The sequence below is a fragment of the Heloderma suspectum genome, chromosome 9, assembly GCF_057233095.1.
Source record: "Heloderma suspectum isolate Gila_16-S chromosome 9, 16-S_ref, whole genome shotgun sequence".
NCBI classification, from domain to species: domain Eukaryota; kingdom Metazoa; phylum Chordata; class Lepidosauria; order Squamata; family Helodermatidae; genus Heloderma; species Heloderma suspectum.
This window is the reverse complement of record NC_139466.1, coordinates 32,368,473-32,396,109: the sequence shown is the minus strand read 5'-3', so window position 1 is coordinate 32,396,109 and position 27,637 is coordinate 32,368,473. Positions and strand designations below refer to the sequence as shown.

Genomic DNA, 27,637 nt, shown 5'->3' with positions numbered 1-27,637 from the left:
AATATCTTTCAGCATTTTGCGTGGCCTTACGGGCAATGGCTTGTAAAAAGTTTGTTTCAAGTCAATATCTGAAACGTCTTTGAAACTGCAGAGAGGTGTGGTTTCATCAGGTTTGTGAAAGTTTGAGGCCTACAGAGGCAAAGGGGGAAAAAGTCAGGCTTAGAGGCCTGGATTTTCTGGTGTGGGGGGGTAACCTGTCAGGGTAGAAACTGAGCCCAGAGAGACTCAGAGCAGATCAGATTCTGAGGAGGACCAGCAATCCATGGGAGAGGGGCCAGCTCATCCCTCCCAGGCTCAGCACCTGGCAGAGATTCCTCCTGCCAGCATTCCTAAGATAGATGGCAGTGGCAGTGCGCCCCCCTCCCTGGCAGTGAGGGAGTGCGGGAGGGGGGCTTCATAGACGCTCGAAGCAGATGCAAAGAGCGACGAGCGATGGAGGGCGCGGAAAGGAGGCGTAGCACCCGTTTGGCGCGCAAGCAACGGCCGCCTCCCATGGACCCAAGGGAAAGAGGGAGGATCTCTCCCTAGCCCATAAGTTCTGGGTCTTCATGTGACTCTCTTTCAAATGGGGATCAACTGTCTACTTGAAGCTTAGGCCTCTCTGCTGTTCCTTGCTTTAGTCGCTGGTGATTAGCATCTGAAAGAGTCATTAAGTTGTAAAAGGATTAAAGCTTTGAAAAGAAATCCTTTCATCTGTGTCTTGAGTTGGCTATTGGAATCTACTGAGAGGCAGCCAAGGCGCTCCTGACATAACCCTGAGAGGAGTAGTTTCATTTCTCCAGCTAAGCATCAGTTTCAGGTTTCATTTCTTCAGGTTTGAAGCAGTAATTTTGATTTTGAGGGGGAATAGTATATAAAGAGAGCAAGAGAGCCAGTAAGAGCAGAGACAGCCAGAACCCGAAGTGAGAGCCGAGTCTGAAGAGGGAGCAGGAAGAAGCAGCCTAGAAAAGTCTAAGGACAGCAAAGGAACTTGTGTCTAAGGACAGTAAAGGAACTTGTGTTTTGCAACTTTTATTTTCTTTTAATGCCTTTTGTATCACTTACCTCTATTGTGTAAATACCTTTAGTTGTAATCTGTTTGCTTTAAATTTACTGATAAACTATTGTGGTTAAATCCTGTATCTAGCATGTCAGTCACCCCACATCTACAGCCCATGTTGTAGTAACAGTAACCCCATGTTACTGGGAAGGGGAAGTTTAAAAGAAGGAAGGTGGGATGCTGAAGGAGACAAGAGATCCTAAGGAGGTGCTCAGGGGGTCCAAGTCATAAGGGGAACTTTGGCAGTGTTTCATTTGACTCAGGACTGTAGAGAGGGTGGGGCAAGACAGTAGGTCCCAATCTGAGGCATTCATTTGCCCCGCTTTTAAAAAAAAAAAACTTTTAATTTGTGACATTACAGCCTCTGGTTTGTTTTGTTGTTGTTGTTGTTGTTTTTAATGAGACTTTGTTTTTAGAATAGGGAAATGTCTAGGTAAAATCAGTGCCAGTTAACACTTTCCTACAGAGTGGTAATACTTCATACTTCACCCATCAGAACTCCCAAGGTCTGCCCATTCAAAGTTTACCTCTGGCTCAGGATAGATTTTTTAAAGATCACTGTCACCTGTACCAGGCTTAAGTCATCCTGGAGCAGCAGGCTGAGGATCTCCTTTTAGCTACTATGACTCTGAGCATGGCAGAGGCAAGGGGTAACTTAAGGAATTATAATGATATCCTTCCTGAAATAAATTATAAGTACTTGAACACTTCTGAACACAAAAAGAATTGTTCTTATTCAGGTTATATATTGTGAATGCTAACAATTCTTAGCCCTTAAAAGAAGCCACTTTGTCTTATTTCTGTTGGTTATGAAGAAATGCCTCTCTCAGCATGAAGCTACCCATACACTATGGTCATCGTCTAAGGCCCTCCTCCATGTGCATCCTCCGAGGGTGGCTCGGAGGGTGGCAACAAGGGAGAGGGCCTTCTTGGTGGTTGCTTTCCAGTTATGGAATGAACTCCCCAGCGAGACCCATCTGGCATCAACATTGTTAACATTTTGGCACCAAGCTAAGACCTTTTTCTACTCCCAGGCATTTGGCAGCATATGATAGGTTTTTAATCAGGTCATGAGATACTGTGTGCATCTGTGTATGTGTGTATGTTTGTAGCTGAACTGTTTTTATACATATATTGGAACAAGGATAACTGTTTTGGCAGTTGGCCTCTGTACACCACCACATTGAAGTTGAAAGGAAACACACCCAGAAGGGAGCGAAGTCAGGACTTTCAGCTGTAATTCAAGGGGGTTGACAAAAGGGGGGGACTAAACCTTTCATGGATCACTGCCTTGTTGTGGCAAAGGGGCTTGCGTAACTCAGGGAAGCCATAAGCTATGTCGTGCAGGGCCACCCAAGACAGGTCATGGTGGAGAGTTCTGACAAAATATGGTCCACTGGAGAAGGAAATGGCAACCCACACCAGTAGGGATGTCAGAGAATTCCACCACAGGTCTCGGTGAGGCTGAATGCCAGTGCATTCGGCCCCCCAAAATCTGTGGCGGAACGGTCTGCCACCCCCCTGCCCCCCCCCGTGGATCCCCCGCAGGACAAGACTTACCTGGATTTCCAAAGTCAGCCGTGATAGGCTACGTTAATCGTCACGTAGCCTATCACGGGTGACTTTGGGGGGGGAAGCGCGTACGCAAATGGCGGCGGCCCATGGGCGCTGCCATTTGCGTTCCTTATTTTGGCACGTCTAGTCTACGTAAAGATTTACGTAGACTACGGCGAAAATAAGGGCAACGCAAATGGCGTTCCCTTATTTTCACCGTAGTCTACGTAAATCTTTACGTAGACTAGACGTGCCAAAATAAGGAATGCAAATGGCAGCGCCCATGGGCCGCCGCCATATGCGTACGCGCTTTTTTTTCCCCCAAAGTCAGCCGTGATAGGCTATGTGACGATTTACGTAGCCTATCATGGCTGACTTTGGAAATCTAGCCGTGATAGGCTACGTAAATCGTCATGTAGCCTATCACGGGTGTGTTGGGTTTTTTTTTACCTTTTTATTTTGTAATGGCAGCGGCGGCAGCCGGTCGGGAAACCGGCCGCCGCCCCCCACGAAACACCACCGAAACGCCGCTGGGACCCGCTGCCGAGAGGGACATTCGCTGCAGGTAAGTCCCATCCCGGGGGGGGCGGGGGGCCAGCGGAGAATTTCCCCAACACTTTCGGAGGGCCGAATGCCTCGATGCTTGGCCTCCTGAAGATTCGGGGAGAAATTCTCTGCCATCCCTATCAAAATCCTACAAGCTAGGCTTCAGCCGTATGTGAACCGAGAACTACCGGAAGTACAAGCTGGGTTTCGAAGAGGCAGAGGAACTAGAGATCAAATCGCCAACATTTGCTGGATCATGGAGAAAGCAAGAGAATTCCAGAAAAATGTCAATTTCTGCTTCATTGACTATGCTAAAGCCCAGATCACAACAAACTGGCAAATTCTTAAAAGATGGGAGTACCAGACCACCTTACCTGTCTCCCGAGAAACCTGTACGAGGGCCAAGAAGCAACAGTAATAACCAGATACGGAACAACCGATTGGTTCCAAATTGGGAAAGGAGTACGACAACACTGCATATTGTCGCTTGCCCTGCTTATTTAACTTATATGCAGAATACATCATGAGAAACGCCGGGTTGGATGAATCACAGGTCAGAATTAAGATTGCAGGGAGAATTATCAACAACCTCAGATACGCAGATGATACCACCCTACTGGCAGAAAGTGAAGAGGATCTAAAGAGCCTCTTGTTGAGGGCAAAAGTGGAGAGTGCAAAAGCTGGTTTGAAACTCAACATTAAAAAATCTAAGATCATGGCATCTGGCCCCATCACTTCCTGGCATATAGAAGGGGAAGAAATGGAAGCAGTGACAGATTTTATTTTCTTGGGCTCCAAGATCACCGCAGACGGTGACTGTAGCCATGAAATTAAAAGACTCTTGCTCCTTGGGAGGAAAGCTATGGCAAACCTAGACAGCATAGTAAGAAGCAGAGGCATCACCTTGCCAACAAAAGTCCGTCTAATCAAAGCTATGGTTTTCCCAGTAGCAACATATGGCTGTGAGAGCTGGACTATAAGGAAGGCTGAGCGCCGAAGAATCGATGCTTTTGAACTGTGGTGCTGGAGAAGACTCTTACGAGTCCCCTGGACTGCAAGGAGGTCAAATCAGTCAATACTAAAGGAAATCAACTCTGAGTGCTCATTGGAAGGACAGATACTGAAGCTCAAATATTTTGGCCACCTAATGCGAAGAGAAAAGTTACTGGAAAAGACCCTGATGCTGGGAAAGACTGAAGGCAACAGGAGAAGGGGACGGCAGAGGATGAGATGGCTAGATAGCATCACTGATGCAATGAATATGAACTTGAGCACACTCCGGGAGAGAGTGGAGGACAGGAAGGCCTGGCGTGCTATGGTCCATGGGGTCACGAAGAGTCGGACACGACTTAACGACTGAACAACAACAACCATTCCGGAAGGACAGCCAGTGGCATGCACACACACCCATCATTGGGGGCTCATAAGTAATGGAACGAATGGCTGACAAGCAGCTGCATGGCCAGGGGTGACCTGTTTCCTGGGTACCCCATGACCAATTAAGAAGACAAAAGGTCTGGAGGTGGTTCTGAGTGTTACATTTGCATTTGGTAGCTGTTCACTGGAACTCCCAATATGAGGTCCAAAGAGGTGTCCATGTGAGTGAGGGAGGCCATCATTAGGCTGAGGAAACAACATAAACCCATCAGAGAGATCGCAAAAACAGGGGGAGTGGCCAATACAACAGTTTGGAACATCCTGAAAAAGAAGGAATTAACTGGCAAGCTCAGCAACAGCAAAAGGCCTGGAAGATCACAGAAGATAACTAAAGTGGATGACCACAGAATTCTGCTCAGGGTGAAGAGGAACCCTTTCACAACATCTAGCTAGGTCAAGAACACTCTTGAGGAGGTAGGCATGTCATTGTCAACATCTACAGTCATGAGACGGCTTTATGAATGTAAATACAGAGGCTTCACAACAAGGTGCAAACCACTGGTAATGCTCAAGAACAGACAGGCCAGATTAGCCTTTGCCAGCAAACACCTAAAACCCTGCCCATTTCTGGAATAAGATTCTTTGGACTTATGGAACCAAGATGAACTTGTACCAGAATGATGGGAAAAGAAAAATATGGAGAAGGAAAGGAACAGCTCATGATCCAAAGCATACCACATCATCTGTCCAACATGGTGGAAGCAGTGTTATGGCATGGGCATGTATGGCTGCCAATGGAACTGGGTCACTGGTGTTTATTGATGACCTGACTGCTGATCAAAGCAGCAGGATGAATTCTGAAGTGTATAGGGCTATACTTTCTGCTCAGATTCAGCCGAATGCTGTCAAACTGATAGGACGCCGCTTCATCTTGCAGATGGATCATGACCCAAAACATACAGCAAAAGCTACCCCAGAATTTCTCCAGGCAAAGAAGTGGGATGTTCTTCAGTGGCCAAGTCAGTCACCTGATCTCAACCCAATAGAGCATGCTTTTCACTTAGTGAAGACAAGACTGAAGGCAGAAAGACCCACAAACAAGCAGCAGCTGAAGGCAGCTGCAGTAAAGGCCTGGCAAAGCATCTTGAGGGAGGAAACTCAGCATTTGGTCATGTCCATGGGTTCCAGACTTCAGGCAGTCATTGACTGCAAAGGGTTTTCATCCAGGTATTAAAGACAATCCTTAAGTTTGAAATTATGTTGGTTTGTTCCATTACTTATGAGCCACCAACGATGGGTGTGTGTGTATGCCACTGGATGTACTTCCTGAATGGTTAGTGCCCCACTTTTATCACACCCTTTGAATTACAGCTGAAAGTCCTGACTTCGCTCCCATCTGGGTGTGTTTCCTTTCAACTTCAGTGTAGTGGTGTACAGAGGCCAACTGCCAAAACAGTTATCCTTGTTCCAATATTTCTGGCCCTGACTGTATTATGCACAATATTGTATTTTTTAAGGTTTTTAATCTTTGTAAACCACCCAGAGAGCTTTAGCTATTGGGCAGTTCTGTTACATAGAAATGTAATAAATGAAATGTACTGAAATGAAAAATGAAACAACTGGTTTTCCATTCATTTCTTCTAAGCCCCATCTGGAAATGTGGTAGCCCAGCTGAGTGAGCAAGGCAGTTATGACTATGTTTTGAGGCAGAGCTCAGAAGTCTTGAGCCCAATCTGCAGGACGATGAAAGACTGAGAAGGCACCATCTCCCAAGAATCATGTTTGAGTCCAAATGGAGGTCTTTATTATGACTCATGTCACATTGGATTGGGCTCGTAGGGGGAAGCCTCATCACAAACAGTGTTTGTATCAGTCAGGGGAAAGAGAAAGACAGGAGACAAGGGGGAGAGTAAGCCCTGGTTCATATGCTGGCAGCAGCAGAATGCCCTTGTGGACATCCATCTTCTACCTTACTTTCCAAAAACATGCAAGTTGGGTATTTCTCCACAATGATACTGCTTAGGCAGAGGTCCCACTCATATGGTTTTCTCTCTGATGCAATCAGGCATTGTTGTGCAGTCCCAGACTCATGCATTCGTTGAGGTGTGTGGTGGACACAGAAGACACCCATCAGATCCTCCATTACATTATGGACTTACAAATGGCTTTGAACCAGAGCGTCATACTCCACCAACCCTGGAATCCATTTGCAATGCCAAGGCTCAAATCTGAGATGTGAGCGAAGGACTAAAAGAGCTTGCCCATCACCACTTGGACATATGAGAGATATATTAGTGCTGTACCAAATCCTGCCCCCTATTTTCAGGAACCTTTCCTTTCCCTGTGAAAGACACATTGTTTTTTTCTGCCTCTTTCACAGGGAGGGGGAGGATTTCAGATTGTTTTCTCCTTGGGGTGAGGGACAGTGTTCCCACATACCTTTTTTTAAGTGTAGGTGATTCTTGAGGAGTCTTTCTATTTTATTTTTTTAAAACACCCTCTGCACTTGCAAGAGCCCAGCCAGGACTCTTCTCCAGCCCAGCAGTTCTTTCTGAATGTCCAGGAGACCATGTGACCTCGTCCTCTCCAATAGGCATTCAGGAAGAACTCCCAGCTGGAGAAGAGTCCTGGGCTTCTGCAAGGGCAGGGGGTGTTTAAAAAAATGGAAAGAAGACCCCTCAATAACAGCCTACACTTTAAATGGTATGTGGAACCCTGTCCCCCTTCCTAAGGAGAAAATTCTCCAAAATTCTCACCTCTCCCAGCCTCTTTCTCCAGAGTTTTCATTTCTTCCCAACCCCTGACAAAATGCCAAAAATTGAAGAATCACATTTTTGGCACAGCACTAAAATATACCTAACCATTGGTTAGATGAACTGTTGAAATTATTCCTCTGGAATCTGCATACCTGAATTGTGGGTCTCATAAAGATTACATTTTGGGAGTTTCATTGCAGCTCTTCTCCAGTCACTGTAAATATTCAAAACTTTCATTTATGTAACTGCAAAGACTCCTTGCAAATGTGTGCGGGTTTATATTTTACCCAGTAATCTGCTTTTCTGTCAAGAAATGAATCTATATTGAATAATAGACTGTTCTTCTCTGCCTTTTAAATGACAGCAAACTATTTTTTTTCTTTGTTTCTGGAGAAATAGTGTTTCAGAAAGGACAGGCAATAGACACGGGGGAAATTGAAATTGGAGATCAAGTGATGCAAACTATCCCACCAGGCCTTTTCTGGCGGTTCCAGATCATGATCCATCACCCAATGTACCTGAAATTCAATGTTTCACTTGCAAAGGATTCTCTGCTTGGGATTTATGGCAGACGCAATATTCCTCCCACTCATACCCAGGTATCTTAATTTTATTCTGTTGTATAAGTTAGCTATATCATGGATGAATGATACTTTCAGAGAGAGTAATAGATGTCAGTGTTTACTATTAAACTGGCTGTTCAATATTAACCTTCCTTTTTAACCTCCCCTGGACCATGTTTTCCTCGCTTTCTCCCTTTTGCCTTCCTTCCCTGGCAATTTAGAGTTCTCAATTTAATCTAGGCAAATAAGAGAAAGTTTGGGGATTGTATTTTCCTATACATTTATTTATTCATGTAGGGCACAATCCTACTGGGATAGGCGGCCGCCTCCGAAGTCAAAGGTGACCGCCTATCCAATGCAGCTCAGGAGAAGTGCAGAGGGGATCATCACCTCCACGCTTCAGCCACCCTGCATTTGCCGATTTTGGCTATCTAGCCGCAGTAAGTCAGAGCGGGGGAAGCAGTGGCCAGACAACACATTGGATGTGTCGTACCAGATTTCCGACTTCCCCGCCTCAGCACACCCCCAGGAACACCCTGTTTTCGCTGCTTTTCACTCCTCTTCCAAGTGCAGAGCATGGAGCCATTCCACAATGCCTATGAGGAGGGGGTGAAGGTCGGTTCTCAGGGGACCAACCTTGGAGAGTGAGCTCCGAGGTCGGTTCCTGGGAACTGACCTATCCTATGGCCGTCTAGCCTCTTGACTAGTGTCCATAGAATTGCACCTTAGTCAATTTATAGACCACAACTATAAAAAGACATTTCAAAGCAGTTTACAACATTAAAATTTAAAATACAAAACCACAGTTAAAAGATATAAAACAGAAAATACAAAAATGTATCAGTTAAAAGCTTGTGAAATCAAAAGATAAACATCCTTAATTGAAACATTAAAATCAGGGGGTTGTTTCCAATGTTAGACCTACTTAGAGTAGACCCATTGAAATTACTGGGACTTAAGTTCCTCATGACTAACTTAAAACCTGCTCATTTCAATAGGTCTACTCTAAATAGGACTAACATTGGATACAACTAGGGATGTTGGTGAAATCTGCAATGGTATCAAATGAGTTCAGATTTCTGTGAATCTGACCGTGGATTCCACAGGAGACTGTCTTTTCCTGAGTTGCACAGATTCAATGGACTTGCAGACAGTTGTGTTTTTTAAAAAACTTTCTGGAATTTTACACAAATTTAGTCATAGAAAAATGTTAATTTTAAAAAAAAAACTGGCCAAAAATGCTCATTTCCCCCATAGGCTAATGCATGTAAATATGCCTTTGGGGGCAGATTTGCACATTTTCACAAGTGTGAATTTGCAGAAATGCGCATTTGCACAAATTCAGGAAATTGGAAAAAAACTTATTTCGACAATGAGCAGCCGACAAAATGAAAGGCACCTCACAATCCGTGAAATGCAAACAGAATGGATTTTACAAAATCTGTACATCCCTAGATACAATCCAAAGAACTAACTATCAACAAACTGGGCAGTCAGGGAAGGCCTGGGTGAAAAGGTAGGTCTTTAATTGGCACCTAAAGCATGCCATAATTGGTGCCTCCAGCATACCAAGAGGCACCAGGCTTAAAAAAGGTATTCCACCATAACTTCTTTGTGTCAGTGTGGCAGACCACCGGTACTGTATTGTGACAACTCGGGACTTTTTGACCCTCAGCTTACCTCTAGCCTCAACTATGATTTTGACCTTGTTGGTTTCCCTAATTACAATCCAACCAAAACAAAGACCCAATGACAAAATGTTTAGTTTCTCCACTCAATATATAGAAATAGATGTTGATACAGAAGTGAAATACACTTTACAAATCCATCAATACTGAGATGAAAATACACCACAGAAACTCATGTCAGACTCCAAAAACCTAACAACAGAATACCAGTAAAATTCTGTTTCGACTCTACCAAGTCTTGATCAAATCAGGGTATGAAGAATTTCAGTGTCGGGGGGGCCGGGGGGGCTTTTTTCTTTTTTGCGGGGGGATCTGATTGGCATCACCAAATTGAGAACCTTCTGTTCTTTCAGTAATAAACAAAGATTCCTCAGTCATCTACACCCTTGTAAAGAAATATATCCATTTTGTTCCTATGTATTCTCCTTAATTGCAAACAACACTATATACTGAATACATTCGGTCTGTCCTTGGGCTGTGGAAAGAGGAGTGGATTTTGAGACAACCAGGTTGGGATATAAAGAAGTGTCTGATGTTCTGTTGGTAAGAGTTTTTGTTTGATATGTATAATGTTGTTTGCAGTTAAGGGGAATATATAGTAATGAAATGGGTAAACTTCTTTACAAGGTGTAGATGACTGAAGAATCTTTGTTTATTACTGAAAGAGCAGGAGGATCTCAACTTGGCAACATCAATCAGAACCAAAGAAAAAGAAAAAGAGGTCCCCCACTCCCAAGGGCATTGAACTTCTTCATACCATGACTCAATAAAGTCTTGGTATAGTCGAAACAGAATTTTGCCAGTGCTCCATTGTTTTGTTCTTGGAGTCTGAGACATGAGTTTCAATTGTGTATTTCCAACTCTGTATTGATGCATTTGTAATATGTATTTCACTTTTGTATCAACATGTTTCAATATATTGAGGGGAGAAAGTAAACATTTTGTGTATGTATACTGGGTCTTCATTTTAGTTGGATTGTTTTTGAGAAAATCCACATTGTGTTTTGGAATTGGATTTGTGTATCATGGTTTCTTCAATTAGCCTTCCCTCTGGTAGTCATTACTGCATGCCAGCAGAGGACCACAGAGACATCCAGACATTTCTAAAGACATCCAGACATTTCATGTAGATGCACACTACATCTCTTGTCCATGTATGAACACACAATTTTCTCTCTAGCAATGCAGCCCCAAAAGTAGATACCCCCAAGCCAACCCTGCAATAATATGCTTTGACAACTGCTAAAGGTCTATTACCTTTCAAAAAGAACATTGATTTGCCTTTGTTTCTTGTTAACACAATGGCAAGACCGTTTAGACTGTTGCCCAACGTCTCTTAGAGAAATTACCTCTCCAGTTTACTAAGGTTATTAATTCATCCTTAAGGGGATCAGGAAGCCAACTTTGTAAACAATGGTCTATGCATGGTGAAATAATGTGTACATAATAATAGAGTTGTAGGACTGAATGGAAACTCAACACTATGGGCAGACTTCAGGCTTCCAATATCTCCTTTGTATTTTACTACAACCTCAAGCTCCACCAACCAGATCCAGGATTAAAAACATAAGAATATAAGAAGAGCCATTCTGGATCAGACCAAGGGTCTATCTAGTCCAGCATTCTGTTCACACAGTGGCTAACCAACTGTCAACCAGGAAACGACAAGCAGGAAATGAGTGCAACAGCACCCTCCCGCCCATGTTCCCCAACAACTGGTGTACATAGGCACACTGGCTCTGATCCTGGAGGTAGCACATGGCCATCAGGACTAGTAGCCATTGATAGCCTTCTCTTCCATGAATTTGTCTAACCCCTACTTTGTCTAATTAAGAAAGGACCAGCCTGCCTCAGCACACATGGCTCAGAAAAATAATTTGTTTTCAGTATTAGAATGGAGCTCACAGTCCTTTCACACAAAAATCCATTCTCATTTTGCCTTTGTGCTTTCTTCATTTCAGCAGCCTGATTTGTAGGGGTATGGGCTTTTTGTTGGTGTTGTTAAGCAATGGAGAGTCAGAAATGTTTCAGATTTACTGCAAATTACTGAGAGGTCTACCAGTAGATCCCAATCTACCTTCTGCCCATCTCTGTCATACATGCTACATTTCTTTGGCCCATCCAAGTCCCACATGGTGACACTAGAAGTAGCTCCTGGTATTGAAGTTCGAAACTTTTAAGACTTGGGCAGAGATTTCCAATCCTCTTTGGAATGGAACGCCCTAATGCTAAAACAATTTCTTCACTGAAGACTTTGATTTATTATTGTTCTTGTATATGTAAAGAAATGATTTAATAAGTTATTTGGCTTCAGTTATTTGATCATGCTGCTCTTCCATCCCCCTGTCCGTTAGAGGACATGTCCACGCTGGAAAGATCAATGTGGTTGTTTTCTAGAAATTGTTAATTGGCTGTAGTGTTTCCACCACCACAACAGTGATGAAGTGGCAGCAATATTGCAAGTAAACAACCCTTCCCTGCCTTGGTTGACAGGAACTTTGCAAGGGGTTTCTTTGCATGTAGAATATTGGATCACCTGCCCCCCTCTGCCACTCCAGCAGGGTCCCTGTTTTCCACAGTTTCTGCCTTTCCCCCTCTGCATGTGCCAGCCCTACCTGATAAAATGATGAGCATTTCACTAGAGTGATGGGAGCGGAAGGATTAAAATTTGGAATTGCTTGGCCATGGTGTGTTATGTGTGAGCCTATATGCCTTCTACAAAATCAGATTGTTGAACCATCTAGCTCAGTACTCAGACAGTTGCTCTCCAGGGTTTCAGGTTGAAATCTTCCCTTGCTTGGTTACCTGAGTTTCTTCTAACTGGAGATTAGTAGCTAAGGGGCCACAGAGCTGTCGTCCCCCCGCAAAGTTGGGAAGACGTTACTTCATTCACAACTCCCCTTGGACCTATCTGTATTTGATGACCAGCTAAGAAGCTTATCTTACGGGTGTACTTTATTGGCTGTGTAATTACGTACATTTTGAGCATAACCCTGACAGCCGATTGAAATGTTTGTCTCAGTTGTTGTAATTATATCTATACTTCGATCCTACTCCAATCATTGGCACCACATTTACAGAGAGCACTCAATCAGCTTCTTTTTAACAGACTAAGAGGGAAAACAGGTTACATTGTGAAGTGCCTAAAGATTTTGGTTTTAGAACTAACTTGAAAGGATTGGAGAGGATAAGAAACATGCATACAGGGAGAATAAACAAAACTCTATTTGATCATTTTTACCATTGTTTCAGTTTGATTTTGTAAAGCTGATGGATGGGAAACAGTTAATTAAGCAGGAGCCAAGACATTTAGAAGAAACTCAGCACACGCCCCGGAATCTGATCTTAATGTCCATGCAAGAAACTGGTTTCATAGAATATATGGACCAAGGAGCTTGGCACATGGCATTTTACAATGATGGCAAGAAAATGGAACAAGTGCTTATGCTGACAACAGCAATTGGTAAGACCAACTTAGTCATTTTTCTCACTCTAATACTTAAAAGCTTAATAAATATTAGATTATTGAGACTTTTTTAAGCTGACACATATTATGATAGATCCTAAATAGATTCATTGTATCCTATGGAGTATGGAAGCTTTGTCAGATCTGTACGCAATGCAAGATGAACTAAATTGGGGGCAAGGCACTAAAAGTCTCACAATGTGAACTTGCATGTGGAAATAACTGATAGAAAGATATTCCTTTTTCAGACATTTTAAATATACTCTCAGATGTAGATCCTTCCATTATAACTCAAACTCCAGACCAAGTGGCTATGCTAAACTTTCCCATGTTTAGGTCCCCAAAGTTGCATCAGTAGGTTATAGTGCTAACTTCAAAACAGTGTATGATATACCAGAATTCCCTCGGCACAAAGTGTACACTGATCTAGGTCAATTAAAAGGGTGCCATATTCTTCAAGAAGGTGCATTAACATTCCGTGCATCACAGGATTAATTAATGTGACTGGCGGTCTCAAAGAAAGCTGGGTGCATTGTAGGGCATAGCAGCAAATCCCCTGGAAAACTAAGATCAGGTTTATGATCTTTCATCAGAGTAGGGCATTTGATCTTGGCAATGTTTACCTTTCCCTGGTCAGATTCCACCACTGATTGCCCTTTATTTATGCCATTTAATATTTTACAAAAATAGGATGCTTATCTGAAATAAATGAATGACTTAATGGAATGCTGAATTGAATGTACCATAGAACTCTATTTTAAACAAAATAGTGAAAAAGTAATGGGACAGATTTGAAGTGTAGTGAGGGGTTACTCAATACGTCAATACTTAGTCTTTTCAGATGATTTCAGTGGTGGGAAACTGAATGTGAACACTCAGTGTAAACACTTTCCATTGCAGATTGAAACACCGCTTCTTATTCTAACCTGTCAAGGCTGAACCTAATGGTTGTATTTGAGTGGGATGATAATCCAGGAGTCTGCAGTCAGTTTGCTCCCTCATGGCTTCTCCCACTAGCATAAGCAGTTAAACCAGAAATGGTTTGCTTGGCACAGCCTTCCCCAGCCTGGTACCCCAGATGTTCTGGACTACATCTTCTATAAGCCCCAGCCAGCATGGCTCATGGTCAGGGACTATGGGAATTGTAGTCCAAAACATATAGAAGGCACCAGGTTGGGGAAGGCTGGTTTAGTATATCATTTGAACCTGGGATCCTGGCTTGTTCCTTCCAAACATACCAGGATCCATAAGCTGAGAACAAACCCTGATTTACAATCCTGGGTTGTAACACCACAATCCCAGGTCCAGACAATATGCTCAGCAAACCATTTCTGGTTTGTTTAGCCACTCACACTCGCAGGAGGAGCCAAGCGGGAACAAAAAGGCCATGTGCATAATTCATAATAACCCAAGATTCTCCAGAATCCTGGCTTACCATTCCCTGCAAACACAGCCAATATATATATGCTGTTTGCATCCCCATTTCAGAAATCATTCTTTCACTTTGTGTTACACTTCCTTTACTTTTCATTTTTCTTTTGCTTTATCTTTGTGTGAACAGAAGTCATGGATGACTGCTCCACTAACTGCAATGGGAATGGTGAATGCATTTCTGGCCACTGCCACTGTTTCCCAGGATTCCTTGGTCCCGATTGTGCCCGAGGTAGGGATTTATAATTACACACACACCATCATCATCATCATTATCGTGGTGATCACTCGTGACCAAGTAAGATTGTCTTCCAGGGGTAGAGTCTTAGCAGTGGGTCTGGAGGTGGCTGTGAAGACCAATTCTGGATCCACACAGCCTCCCACAGTGAGGACATCGGTTTCCAGGTGGAAGGTGATCACGATGAGGATTTGCTTGACATGCCTTCCACTGAGCTCGTTTCTCCCTTTCGCCCTGTACTCGTGCTTCTTCAGAGCACACACACACACACACACACACTGGGCATTTAATGCCAGTTCACTATCAGTATTTAATATGACCTTAGTAATTGTAACGGGTGACCAACAAGCTAGGACATGAGCACTTTGACCTGTAAATAAAACCAGCATCAACAGTTTTAAAATGGCCACCTAATGTAATTCTTCCACCTAGTGATCAGTTATAGCAGATGTGACTATATTCTAAGAACAGCTGGTTGGTATCTCAGTTGCAGAGGAAACCCCCAAACCATGTGAACCTAAGCAACATTTCCCAAATGCACGTGATTAGAGGTGTCAGAGAAATCTGCAATGGAACCAAATGAGTTCGGATTTTCAAGAATTCAATCTGTGGATTTCACAGCAGACTGGCTTTTCCCCTGTCAGGCAGGATTCTGCAGACTTACAGACTGGTTTTCTAACTTTCCTAAATTATGTGCAAATTTTGTCATACAAAAATACACAAAATTTAAAAACCAGGCAAAAATGTGCATTTCCCCCAGAGGCTAAAGCATGAAATGCACATTTTGGGGAAATTCTGGGGAAATACCCAAGCTCTACGGTACACTTTCATATATTTTCTCTATAAATGTGTTAACCATCCATCCAGTCCATCAAGGATGAAGCACTTGAAGTTTCTGTGAAAACAGAAAACAAAACCGTACAACTGTTTTCATTCACCAGAACTCCCTAACCTCTGCACCTTCCCATCTGAAATTTTTCAGGTGTTATTTATTTGCATATCTACAACATATCCATACAAATTACCCACAAAAACAAAGGAGAAGGAAGTAGAACCCTTTTTAATCCTCCCCCCCATTCAACTTTGAAAGCACCTAGCACTAAAGCCCCTGAACCCATCTGTCTGAATATTTTTTTTCAGATTTCTTCCCTAAAGGCAACTCTGTGATGCTTGCCATTTTCACACAGAGTGCCCAAACAAAATAGGAGGGGGTGTAAGTGAATCCCTTTTGGGAAAAACCCAAACTGAAAAGGCTGCTTTTGTACAAAAGACTGTGCACCTATCTGCCTGGAATGTTTCATTCTTCATCCCTGCAAACATGATCCGATTCTGTCAAAAAGCAAAAAAGTAGCATCTGTTCATTGATCTCCATTGAATGAGAGAGCACAAAGCTTTAGAGTTCTGAAGTGAGATCCTGATTATATCCCAAGTCAAATCTGCAAGCCGTCAAAGTGGTCTAATCAGCCTGATTAATAAACTGGGGCCCAACCCAAATCTTGAGGTCAATGCACAACCCCAATGCATATCACAGACTTCAAGTTGTGTTTGCCTTCTGCAGATTCCTGCCCAGTGTTATGCAGTGGGAATGGAGAGTATGAAAAGGGCCACTGTGTGTGTCGCAATGGATGGAAAGGGCCTGAGTGTGATGTTCCAGAAGAACAGTGCATTGATCCCACCTGCTTTGGCCATGGCACATGCATCATGGGAATCTGCATTTGTGTCGCTGGATATAAAGGAGAGATATGTGAGGAAGGTTTGTGTCTCTTTTTTCTCTTGTTGACTTCCTTCCATTTTCTTTACATGCCAAATGTTTAAAGTACTTAAGAAGCCATAGCTCTGCAAGCCCAAGGAACATTCCTCTAAAACATTCCTCAATAATGCTTTACATCTTTCAAAGGAATGGAGTGAGCTTATTTGTAACTAGGGATGAAGGAATTGCTCTATTTCCAGTCTGTATCACTTTCACATGCATTCTCTCAAACCCTGTTCCATTCCATTTCCACATTCATTGGAGATTTTTTTAAAAAAAATCCATAGGAAACTCACATTTAAGTATGCATTTTTGAACATCTCTTAAAATCTGCATTTCTTATCGCATTTTAATTCAAAATACACATTTTAATGTATTTTATTGCAAAATCTGCATTTTAAATGCATCTGACTACATTTTTTCAGATTAGCATTGCATTCGGGGAGAGGTGTAAAATCCAGTTTGTTTTACTTATTTATAATACTTTTATACCACTTAATTTTATTTATTTATGTATTTGTTGCATTTATATCCCACTTTATTTCCTTCAAGGATCCCAAGGCAGCTTACACTGTCCTCCATTTTATTCTCACAACAACCCTGTGAGGTAGGTTTAGGGATGTGCAAATCAGCAAAACTCAAGCTCGCTGCAGTTATCTGAATTCCATCTCGAAGCTCAGTCTAGCTCGACTTCATATTGGATTGCAAGCTTTGTTTGTTTGTTTTTTCTTGTTGTATGAAAATCTGTCTGTATTTTCATGCATATTTATTCCAAATTTATGCAGCTATTGTGCACATTTTTGAAAGGTACTCATTTTGAAATGTATGCATTCTCCTCCCACGATTAAACTGTATTTGTGCACGTTTTTGAAATGTACTCATTTTGAAATGTATGCATTATTGAAATGTACATATGCCGTTGAATGTGGGGTTTTGTTTGTTTGTTTTTTGGGCCCATGAATCACATTGCAAGCTCAGAAATGTATGGACTTAGACTATGGATTGTGTAGTCTATGTTCGGTCCAGAAAGCGTGAACTGGGTAGAGTCCTGATAAAAAATTTCTCATATACCCCTAGGTAGGTTAGTCAGTGGCTGGCCCAAGGTCAACCAGTGAGCTTCATGGCCAAGTGGGGACTAGAACCCAGATCTCCCCAATCCCAGTCCAACACTCTAACCACAACACCACACTGGCCCTCATTACTAAAATCTCTAAGCAGGGATTGGATAGCTATGTGTTAAATTTGCACCTTAGTCCTGGTGGAAGACAAATACATCTGCCAGTCCAGTCAGCTTTTGTACGTGAACTGGGAGGGGGTGCCATCTTGTCTTTTGCCTCAGGCAGCAACATGTCTTCAGCTGGCCCTGCTTGTCAGTTTCACATGTTGAATCTTCATTTATAAGTCTGTTCCATCCCGTTTCCATATTAGTATGCCCTTTAAAAAAAAAATCTGCATGCAATTTTGTTTTTAAATAGTATTTAAATACATGTTTTGGGACATAATTCCCTCACAAAATACACATTTCTCTGTGTGCTTTGTCCCAAAGTAGGTATTTCTAAACATATTTGATCCTAAAATACACACTGTATATGCATTTGGGCCCCCAGGCCACAGGTTGTGTACCCCTGCCCTGGCACCACTATGTGCAGAATCCTTCCTTCCTTCCTTCCTTCTTTCCTTCCTTCCTTCCTTCCTTCCTTCCTTCGCATGGCTGAATATGCCCATGCTGGAACCAGTGAATTACTCAACCACATTTGTATTCTCCCCACTTCCCCAAAAGATCTCAACATGGTATACATTTGGTTATCTCATTTTATTTTTCCAGTTACTATATGGTGTAGATTGGACTGCGAGACCATGACTTGTCTCCTTGTTAAAGTCAGATTCCTTATCTACTGCATCATATACTGGCCTTCAGCCAACCACCATGTGAAACAGCCACCTTGATAATGGATTCCTCATGTACATGTGTTCATGGTATGGAGGCAGGTGATGCCTAGACTGATTTGCTGATTTATTCAGCGTGATTAAAACAACACCCTAATGCATTGGCTCCTAATTTAGATCAGAAAGGCATCTGGCTGTAGGGACTTCCAGCCTATCAGGGCATCTGCCAAGGGAGCAGCTGGTCTGATGGCTGGGGTGGGAGGGGGCTCTACAGATCATCAGCCCAGCTGATCTGCCCAGCCTCAAATGACCTGGGGAGCCAATAGAGGCCTGCCTGACTTTATATAACTGTTGGCTCAGACATGGTTCCTAACTCGAAGCCATCTTTCAGCATTGGAAAGATTGCCTATTTCACATAGCTACCCAGTGCTGCTGTCATTATCTGAGGCATTTCTACAAGTGCCCCCACCAAGTGAGGTCGGGCAGGTGGCAACAAGTGAAAGAGCCTTTTTAGTAGTGGCCCCCTGGCACCTATCTTAACATCATTTTAGCAACAGGCAAAGACCTTTCTATTTTCCAAGGCTTTTGACAGTATGTTATAATTCTAATAATTCTAATTGTTTTAACATGGCGGATTTCACCCCTCTGCTCTCTATTTTTAATTGGTTGAGTGCTGTGAGTAGTATCCAGTGCTGCACTACGGCTAACAGAAATGATGTTGCACTGACGTAAACTATTTCTAGCACAGTGCTGACAAGCATTACTGGCATTGAACTAGTCATCATGATTGACACTGGTGCAATGACCTTGTGCTGGTGGTGGTGCAGCTTTGGATCCTTGCTCCATGTGTTTTTATCTCCCGGTGTTCCCTGTTTTCAGTGATGTATTTCAGTTTATTGTAGTGTGTGGTTTGTTTTGTTTCGTTTTAATCATGACATTTTCTTTTATTTCAAACTGAAGTTAACAAAATAAAAGCAACAAAAAGAACATTCCTGATAATAAATCCAAATCAGTAAAGAAACAAAGGAATTCAATAATTATAAATCTTACAGCGCGATCCTATTGAGATAGACGGATGTGACTTCCTCTGAAGTTGGAGGCAACTGTCTATCCAATGCCGGGTGGCTGAGGCATGGGGGAGAGGATTCCTTCCGTGGTCTGGCTGCCCTGCAGTTTGCCTTAGTCGACCGATTTCAGCGCGGCTTTGGAGAGGGGGCAGGAACGGGGCTGGAGACTGCAGAGGAAGCTGTCTAAAACAGCTTTCGCGGTCTCCTCCCTTCCCTGCCCCCGGGAATGCCCCTTTTTCGTCCTGCCCGTGCTCCATGTTATGAGCACAGACAGACATGGAAGGGCAGCTGCCACAGTTCTCTCCACCCTGGCTATGAGAGAGAGGGCACAGGGAGCATGGTTTCCCAGCTCCGACATTGTAGTACTATCTATGAGCCTCGGAGCTGGGAAACCAAAAAATCCTGTCTCCCCCAGACACTGTCTAGGGGACATAGGATTGCATCCTCTGCCTATAACTGATATGTTTATGGAACATCTACAGTAAAATGACTGAAGAAGGACCTCAATAACTAATGAAAGCAACAATACAAGTCATTCAGGATATAAAAGGAACATGTGCAAGTGTATGTCATCTTCTGTGTATGCGTGTATTAATCAGAAAAAAATATAGACATTGGTTGGAATTTTATGAAAAGTTTGAAGAGCTTCAGCCTAGGAAATAAATGGAAACCATGGTGCCATAATTAGGGATAGACAGGCGCTTCCCCCCGATCTGGGTTCGCTGGGTGCTGCTGAGCCTCTGCCCCCGCTCACACACCCCTGGTCCTGTGCTTGACAGACACACACACACTTCATGCTTACTGAGCTGCCCACGCTCAGCAGGGAGCTGTCTGTGAGCACCGCGAGTGCCATTTTGAGAAAAAATGGTGATCATGAAATATGCATTGTGAATGGCCGATATACGCAAGGTTACAGGCATAAATGGTTCATTTATGCCTGTAATCTTGCATATATGGGCCATTCACAGTGCCATTTTGCAATGGCCATTTTTTTCTCAAAATGATGCTTGCGGACAGGTCCCTGGTGAGTGTGGGTGGCTTGGCAGGGTGTAGGCAGGGGGACTCTGCTGGACTCTCAGACCCAATCGGCCACCCGCACCATCCCTAGCCATAATATTTGCTGCCTTTGGGGGGTATTCTTATTATTTAAATTTTTATATCATATTGTGAACCTCCTAGAGAACCTTGTTATTAGGTAGACTAGACATAATCTACATAAATAAATAGATGGAAACTCCTGCACTTTGCCTTTCCCGCCTTCCACTAGACTCCTATCTTTTGGAATCTGACCACCTCCCTGACTTAGACTACATACCTGTCTCTTGCCCCTCTGAGCTTAGGTTGCGATTCCAGACCTTATCTTCTGCCGAAGCTACATGTGAATTTGCAGTTGGCCACTTGCAGCCTTTTATGACATAGAGAAATATTTTTGTCACATAAGAGCATTAAATGGATAATGAATTTTCCTATTTTTAGATAAAACAACAACAGCCAATTAAGAAAAACACCAGCTGATAAAGATTAGTTAATGTTGAAAATGCTTCCTGCAGTGGAAAGATTGATTTTTCTAGTCAAGGAAATTGAAAAACAAAAAATCTTCTACATCTTAAAGAAATGCTTACCAAAAACTGCACAAACTTCATTTCTAAGGCCTTTTCTGAGACTAATCTATTGACTATGAAAGGCCTCAGTTGAGCTCCAGACCCTGTTGGAGCAAGGTAGCAGCCAGGAGCTCTTCAAGGTCTTGCAACCCCACCCAGCTATCTGAAGCTTGACTAATCCAGCCTCAAGTGTCAGGTGTGTCCCATGGGTCCCCATCTATAGTCAGGACAGGACAAAACCATGGCTCATGATGATGTGTGCGTTGACCCTTCACCTCATTAAACTGACCCCATTAAGGTACACAGCACTAGAAATCAACCTGAAAGCATCTTTATTTACTTAGTTACCAGTTTTCTGCTTTGAATATTTAATCTCCTTGTCTCCCTCTCTTGCTTTCCAGAGGACTGTTTAGATCCTATGTGCTCTGGTCATGGAGTCTGCGTTCAAGGGGAATGTCACTGTTCTATGGGTTGGGGTGGAGTCAACTGTGAAACATCACTTCCTGTCTGCCAAGAGCAGTGTTCAGGTCATGGAGCCTTTCTCTTGGATACTGGAGTGTGTAACTGTGACCCAAAGTGGACAGGTTCTGACTGCTCAACAGGTAGGATTCCTTTTAATTGATTCTTCCCAAACGTATTAGACGAGATTTGGTTTCTGACAAGAAATGGAGGCTTTTATTATGTGAATGTGTATGCTCTTAAGTTTTGTCATGAAAAACAACTTCTAGAGAGGAAACACCTTTATCTTTAATATGAACTAAAATGAAAAACCTTGATGTGACACTTCTTTGCAAAAAAGAGTTTTCTCTTCCACCTAGAGCAGCACATTCCCAACCGGACGACCTCCAGATGTTTTGCACTACAACATCCATCAGCCCCACCCCACATGGCCAGTGGTCAGGGATTATGGGAGTTGTAGTATAAAGCATCCAGGTTATGGAAAGCTGACCAAGAGGAATCAAAGTTTTACAGAAGAATACACAAGAGAAGAGGATAGAATGAGTATAATGCAAGGAATTCAGAGCTGTTTTTTAATCCTTACAACAACCCTGTGAGATGTGTTAGACGAAGAGTTTGTGTCTTGCCCAGTTCAAGAGGTACTCTCTCATTTAAAATGAAAAATAACTTAAACATTGACTGCCTTTAATTAAAAAGACTTCTCAGTTGTTCTTGCTCTATTTAAGCGAAGGAGGAGGATAATCTCTAATACTAATTACTTAGACTCAATCAAACTTTTTAAAAAAGCATTTGAAGCCTGTTTTATGCTGATTTGAGTACTACTTTTGGCTATGCAGCTTTTGCTCCTCCCTAATCAACTTGTCTGCATTTTATGTTGATTTGTATAGTGTAGCGGGGCAGGGGGCGGCAATAACTTGGTGATTACTGGCTGAAAATGTGTTCTGCTTTTTATGATGAGTTTATGATGAATTTTTGAGAGCATAAACTACTACTTATTATTATTACTACTCTGCCAAAGGCAACATTAACTGAAGCATTCAAACTGAGCATTCTAAAATCAAGGAATGCTATTGTTAAGAGATTGCATCTTAGCTGTCCTCCTAAAATGCAGTATTATTTTAACTCAAGTAAAACAAAAGCATGTGTGGCCAAACCTCAGACAGTTATTCTTCTATTGGTCTTTCCCCTTCTGAAATCCGATTGAAAAATCAAGGGATCAACCCTTTCCTTCTCAACATGTGGAGAGCAACATGCAAAGAGCAATGCTGCATAAGTGACCCATCAGTATCCTCTCTTCCCCCACCAGGCTGCTCTTATGTAGGCACATGATCGGTGCCAGCCATCCTCAAACTATCCTCTGATGGCCTCCTTCCTATTCCAGGATCCCCCCTGCTACTTGTACCTCCTCTAATCTGGGTGAGCCCTGTGAAGCTTACCTGGGCAGCAGTTAGCAACGGTACTCTGATCAGTAACAGGTGGCAGGGAGCTTGTGGAAACGGAATGGTTGGCTTGCCACCCAGCTGCCTGCCACTGATAAGAGCGCTGGGAGAAAACATTTTTTTAAAGGAGGGTCTGGCAGGCAGCAGTGATAGGCCCTGCTAGTGCATTGGGACCCTGGCAGCTTCAGAAACAGCCTTCACACCCGTCTGGCCCGTTGTATTGCAATGCACCTGGCCTTCCATGGAAAACTCCTGCATCTGATCTAATCTAGCCCTGTTAGTGATCCACTCCTCCCCAGATGTGCAGGGTCACTCATGCTTCTGTTACAAGTAGCCTACATGTGGTGCCTGAAGAGGATCGTTCCCAGGTATGTGGGAAGGTAAGATGTAGAGGAAGCAGGATCATGCCCAAAGTCTTCATTGTCCCGCAAGCTTGCATTTGGAAGCGTCCATTAGCCCATATTCTTGGAAGTGATGCACCAGAACATGATATCACCTAAAGTGCAATCCTATGCATGCTTAAAAAGAAAAGAAAAAGTCCTACAGCTCCCAGCATTCCCCAGCCAGCTGGGAGGTGCTGGGAGTTATAGGACTGTTTTCTGTCCAAACATGCATAGGATTGCACCCTTAGTGATTTTTTTTTAAAAAAAGAAATGGACAGACAGTTCATATTCCTTGACCCCTGGAAATCACAAATCTATGTTAGGACTATGTAAGTAACAACATCTTCTGGAAAACTGTCATGAGTTCATTTGCCCCACAACAAAACCAAAAGGAGGAAGCTGAAAATTACCCGAGCAGCAACAGATTATGTTAAGAAGCTGCAGATATGGAGGCATCCTCACCCCCCACGTGATGTATTTAGGGAGTCAACTTGGGTGGCGGGGGGCATGGGATGTGCCAATCCTTTGCAACAGAACAGCAATTGAGGTAAGATGTTACTTTTTTTCTTTAGAATCATATTAGTTAGACTTTGGAAACAAAAATAGATGAATGATACAGACAACCGTTAGTACTAGTGCTAACTGGACTTCGTGTGTGTGCACGCACACACGTGTGCGTGTACATATATCTGCTTGGTAAGCCACTTAGTGACCTTTATTGTCCTGCTGAGTGGTGAAACAAATCTTCCACTCCTCTCCTTTCTTAGATTTCTGACTTCCTCACCATTCTCATACTCTTATACCAGAGGTGGGGAACTTTTCAGCCGACACCTCCCATCATCCCTCACCATTGGCTATGCTGGCTAGGGCTGATGGGAATTGCAGGCTGAAATATCTTGGAGGGCCACAAGTCTCCCACCTCTGTGCCATACCAGTTGTATGAAATATTTTTCTCTATATGTTAATTTCTCAAGGGGTGAACAAGAAAGTGGTACAGGATTTCATTTATCTATTTATTTATTAAATTTCTATACTGCCCAATAGCCGAAGCTCTACATCAAACAAACACTGCTTCTGTTTAGCATAACTGGCCTAACAAGTTATACTGATGGCGGAGTGAAATCTTCAGTAATTGGATGAGTGTAAACAGGAGGCAATTCTTGCCATACCTTTTAGACAATCAATTAAACTAGTCCTTGTTTGTGTTGTATTAGCAGCTGCCCACTCTCAGTAGGTATGTGCTGATCATGGCTAAGATGTTCCAACTTTAAATCTGGCTCATCATCCAGTATGCCAAAGTGTGGCCAGTCCAGATGTTAGTTTGATTGGTATTAAATATCTTCTAAAGTCTTTGAGTTTTAACATCTAATTTGGAGAAATGAAAATATCAGTCCCCGTTTGGGAGCCAGAACAGTTCCATGTGTGAGCATAGTATTTCAGATTTTGGCTCTAGGACTTTGTTTTCAATCTTGAACATTGACAAAAATCAAGACCTCGGCTTGAATACTGTGTCCAGTTCTGGACGACACTTTATTTACACACATTCCATAAATTGGAATGAGTCCAGAGAAGGGCAACAAAGATGATAAGAGGACTAGAAAGCAAGTCCTATGAGGAAAGATAGAAGGAACTGGGTATGTTTAGCCTTAGAAGAGAAGACTAATGGGAGATATGGTAGCATTTCAGTTCCTAAAGGGTTATCACACAGAAGAGGGCCACAACCTATTCTCTGTCATCCAAGACTGTTGTCACAACTGAGCCCAGTCTGATTCAGATTCGGAAGCAGCGTTGTAAGTCCAGAAGAGACAGGGTGTGGGGAGGAAATGCCCCATGGCTCCTCATGACCAAGTGAAGAACCTTCCCAGGGCCTTATTGAGGAGGAGGGCCAGGCTCGGAGATCATCTTCCCCCCTCCCTGTGGGAACCCAGGCTCTGTGTGTGTGTGGGGGGGGCGCCTCAGGATTAACAGATGCCAGAACTGAGTTAAAAGGTGGAGTTGAGGGGAGGAAATGGGAGGCATCCCATCAGATTGGCTGCCTATCAGAAGTTGGGTCAGCAGGGTCCTCTCTGAAGGCAGGAGTTCAGAAAAAGCCAGCCAAGCACAGTGGGAGACCCATCCAGAGTTAAAAGGCAACTGATTTGCTTTCAAATACCAAAAGATTTACTTTGCAAATTAGGCTTGGAGGACAGCTCTAAGCTTTTGTAGTTGCTTCAGAGGTGAAGAGGTGCAATTAGCTGAATAAAGAGTTCGTGGTTTGCACAGCGAGTCTCTGCTGCCTCATTACTCAGCGGGAGGGCTTAGCATCCATGACAACTGCAGGACACAAAAGAACAGGCTTAAGTCACAGGAAGGCAGATTTCAGTTGAACATCAGGAAGAACTTCCCAACAATCACAGCAGTCAGACAATGGAACCAGCTGCTTAGGGTATTCAAGCAGAGACTGGACAGCCATCTGTGAGAGATGCTGAATTCCTGCACTGAGCAGGGGGTTGGACTCCATGGCTAAATGGCCCCTTCCAACATTATGATTCTAGGAATATACCCAAAGTGGCATCCATTGCAGAAATCGACTCCACCTGAACCAGAAGTCAATGCTGACTTAGAGAGCAATCCTATGCCCCCCCCCAATCTGGGGGAGCATATAATTTTTCAGATTCCTGGATCCAAGGTCGGAGACAGTGCTCCGACCTTGGTGCCAGAAGTCCGAGCTCCCTGCCCACTCCCCTCCACAGCCAGTACAGAGAGAACCACACTGGCTGCCTCTTTGAGGTGGCAAATGTGATCTCAGAGAGGAGGGAAAGGGGGCAGTTCTGTGGGTGGGGAGGGGAGGGGACTGGAGAGGCCAGCTTAAGAAGAATCCTCCAACCTCCCCAGCTTCCTTTCCTCCCGCTACATAGAGCCCCAGCTAGGTGGGCGAAAAAGCCCATCTAGCAAAAATGCAGAGTGGGAGGAGTGTGGAGGTGATGATCGCCTCCACACTCCTCCCACTCTGCATAGGATACCCATCAGCCTCCAAGTTCAGAGCATTCCCATAGGGTTGACAGGCATCCTGATAGGATTGCGCCCTTAGGTATGCAAAGTGATGGATTTCCCCATTGCTTCTTGTGCTGCTGTAGTAATAATTGTGTCAATTCCAGGGTTTGGTCTGAAGGTGCAAGCTGCAGCAATCTTGCTATAGCCAAGCAAGTCTGGGTCTGGCCAGTACCGGTCATGTCAGGTATGGTCACAGTAGGAACTTACTAAGTCTAGTAGAATCTCCAGAGATACAATTGCATCAGATATAATTATCAAGCATTCACATGCACTCCCACTAAGCTATAGCCCTTCCCCCTTAGTTGTGGGCCCAGCCTTGGAGGTCATGTGGAGACTGCATAAGTTGCTTTCTGGGGAAGGTCTGCTTGATCCTGATGAGCTCTGCTTGTATATTTGAAACTAAAGCAAACATTGCAAAAGCACTGTAAATCTCCAGTACTCTCTGATCCAAAGGAAACTAATTCCAGCAGCATTGGTCCTAGAACTTCTGTTTGCTCCAAAGGAGCAAACTGAATAAACTCTCTGTGTTTCTGTTCACATGTACACCAGATTGCGACAGAGCCGCCTCTTGCTATTAATATGAATATGGTTGCTTAGCACAGATGTCACTTGGAGTTATTACGAACGCAATAAAGATGCATTTTAAAAATCTAGTTTAAAGGCACATTCCATCAATACACAGGTATCACCACTTGTGTGCAGAGGGACTGACATAGGGCTCAAGAGAGCCATTCCTCCCTGCAAGACACAAGTTCTGAGTTGTGAACCCCAAGGTGATAGGGAGGATTCTGTGGGGATACAGGAGGCACACATGGGTTCCCCCTTCCTAATGCCAAGGAGCTAATACCATACTATGATCCCTTTGCATACAGGTAGAGTGTAAGTAGCTGTAGAAGGATAAAATGTGCTCCATGTTTTTTTAGCTTGAATTGATTTCAAGGTAAACATGTATGTGGTTAAAGCTGCAATCCTATGCATGCATCCCAGGAAACAAGACTTATTTTCTACACTGAGTCTTTGTATTTATTTATTTACAATATTTATATACCGCTCCACATCAAAGATTTCGTAGCAGTGAACAAAAAGATAAAAGAATAAAACCCCATAATTAAAACAATCAAAACATTTTGAAAGAACAGATTCTGAAAATAATAAACCATGGCTGGTCACTCAGGGAAAGCCCCTTGACGTAACAATGTCTTCAGGGGGCTGACTTCTGAGTATGTATGCATTGGATTGGGTAGGCTAATACATTAATAATATCAGTCCCCACAAAAAGATGAGAGAAAGAATGAGGTTTTCTGTAGAACAAGCACAACTGTTCATTGTTGAAATCATGAAGAAAACATAATTAAATTAT

The 27,637-nt window shown here is 43.2% G+C and overlaps 1 protein-coding gene across 2 annotated transcripts in view; it reads left to right on the top strand.

The window, feature by feature from the left end:
• The window catches only part of TENM1 (teneurin transmembrane protein 1), a 438,805-nt gene that overhangs the window by 223,753 nt on the left and 187,415 nt on the right, over positions 1 to 27,637 (top strand). For both annotated transcript variants that reach the window (XM_084814084.1, XM_084814083.1), the window contains exons 7-11: positions 7,666 to 7,871; positions 12,776 to 12,986; positions 14,551 to 14,652; positions 16,217 to 16,411; positions 21,365 to 21,565. In XM_084814084.1, the coding sequence (XP_084670210.1) occupies positions 7,666 to 7,871; positions 12,776 to 12,986; positions 14,551 to 14,652; positions 16,217 to 16,411; positions 21,365 to 21,565 (915 nt within the window). The remainder of the gene's footprint in view (positions 1 to 7,665; positions 7,872 to 12,775; positions 12,987 to 14,550; positions 14,653 to 16,216; positions 16,412 to 21,364; positions 21,566 to 27,637) is intronic.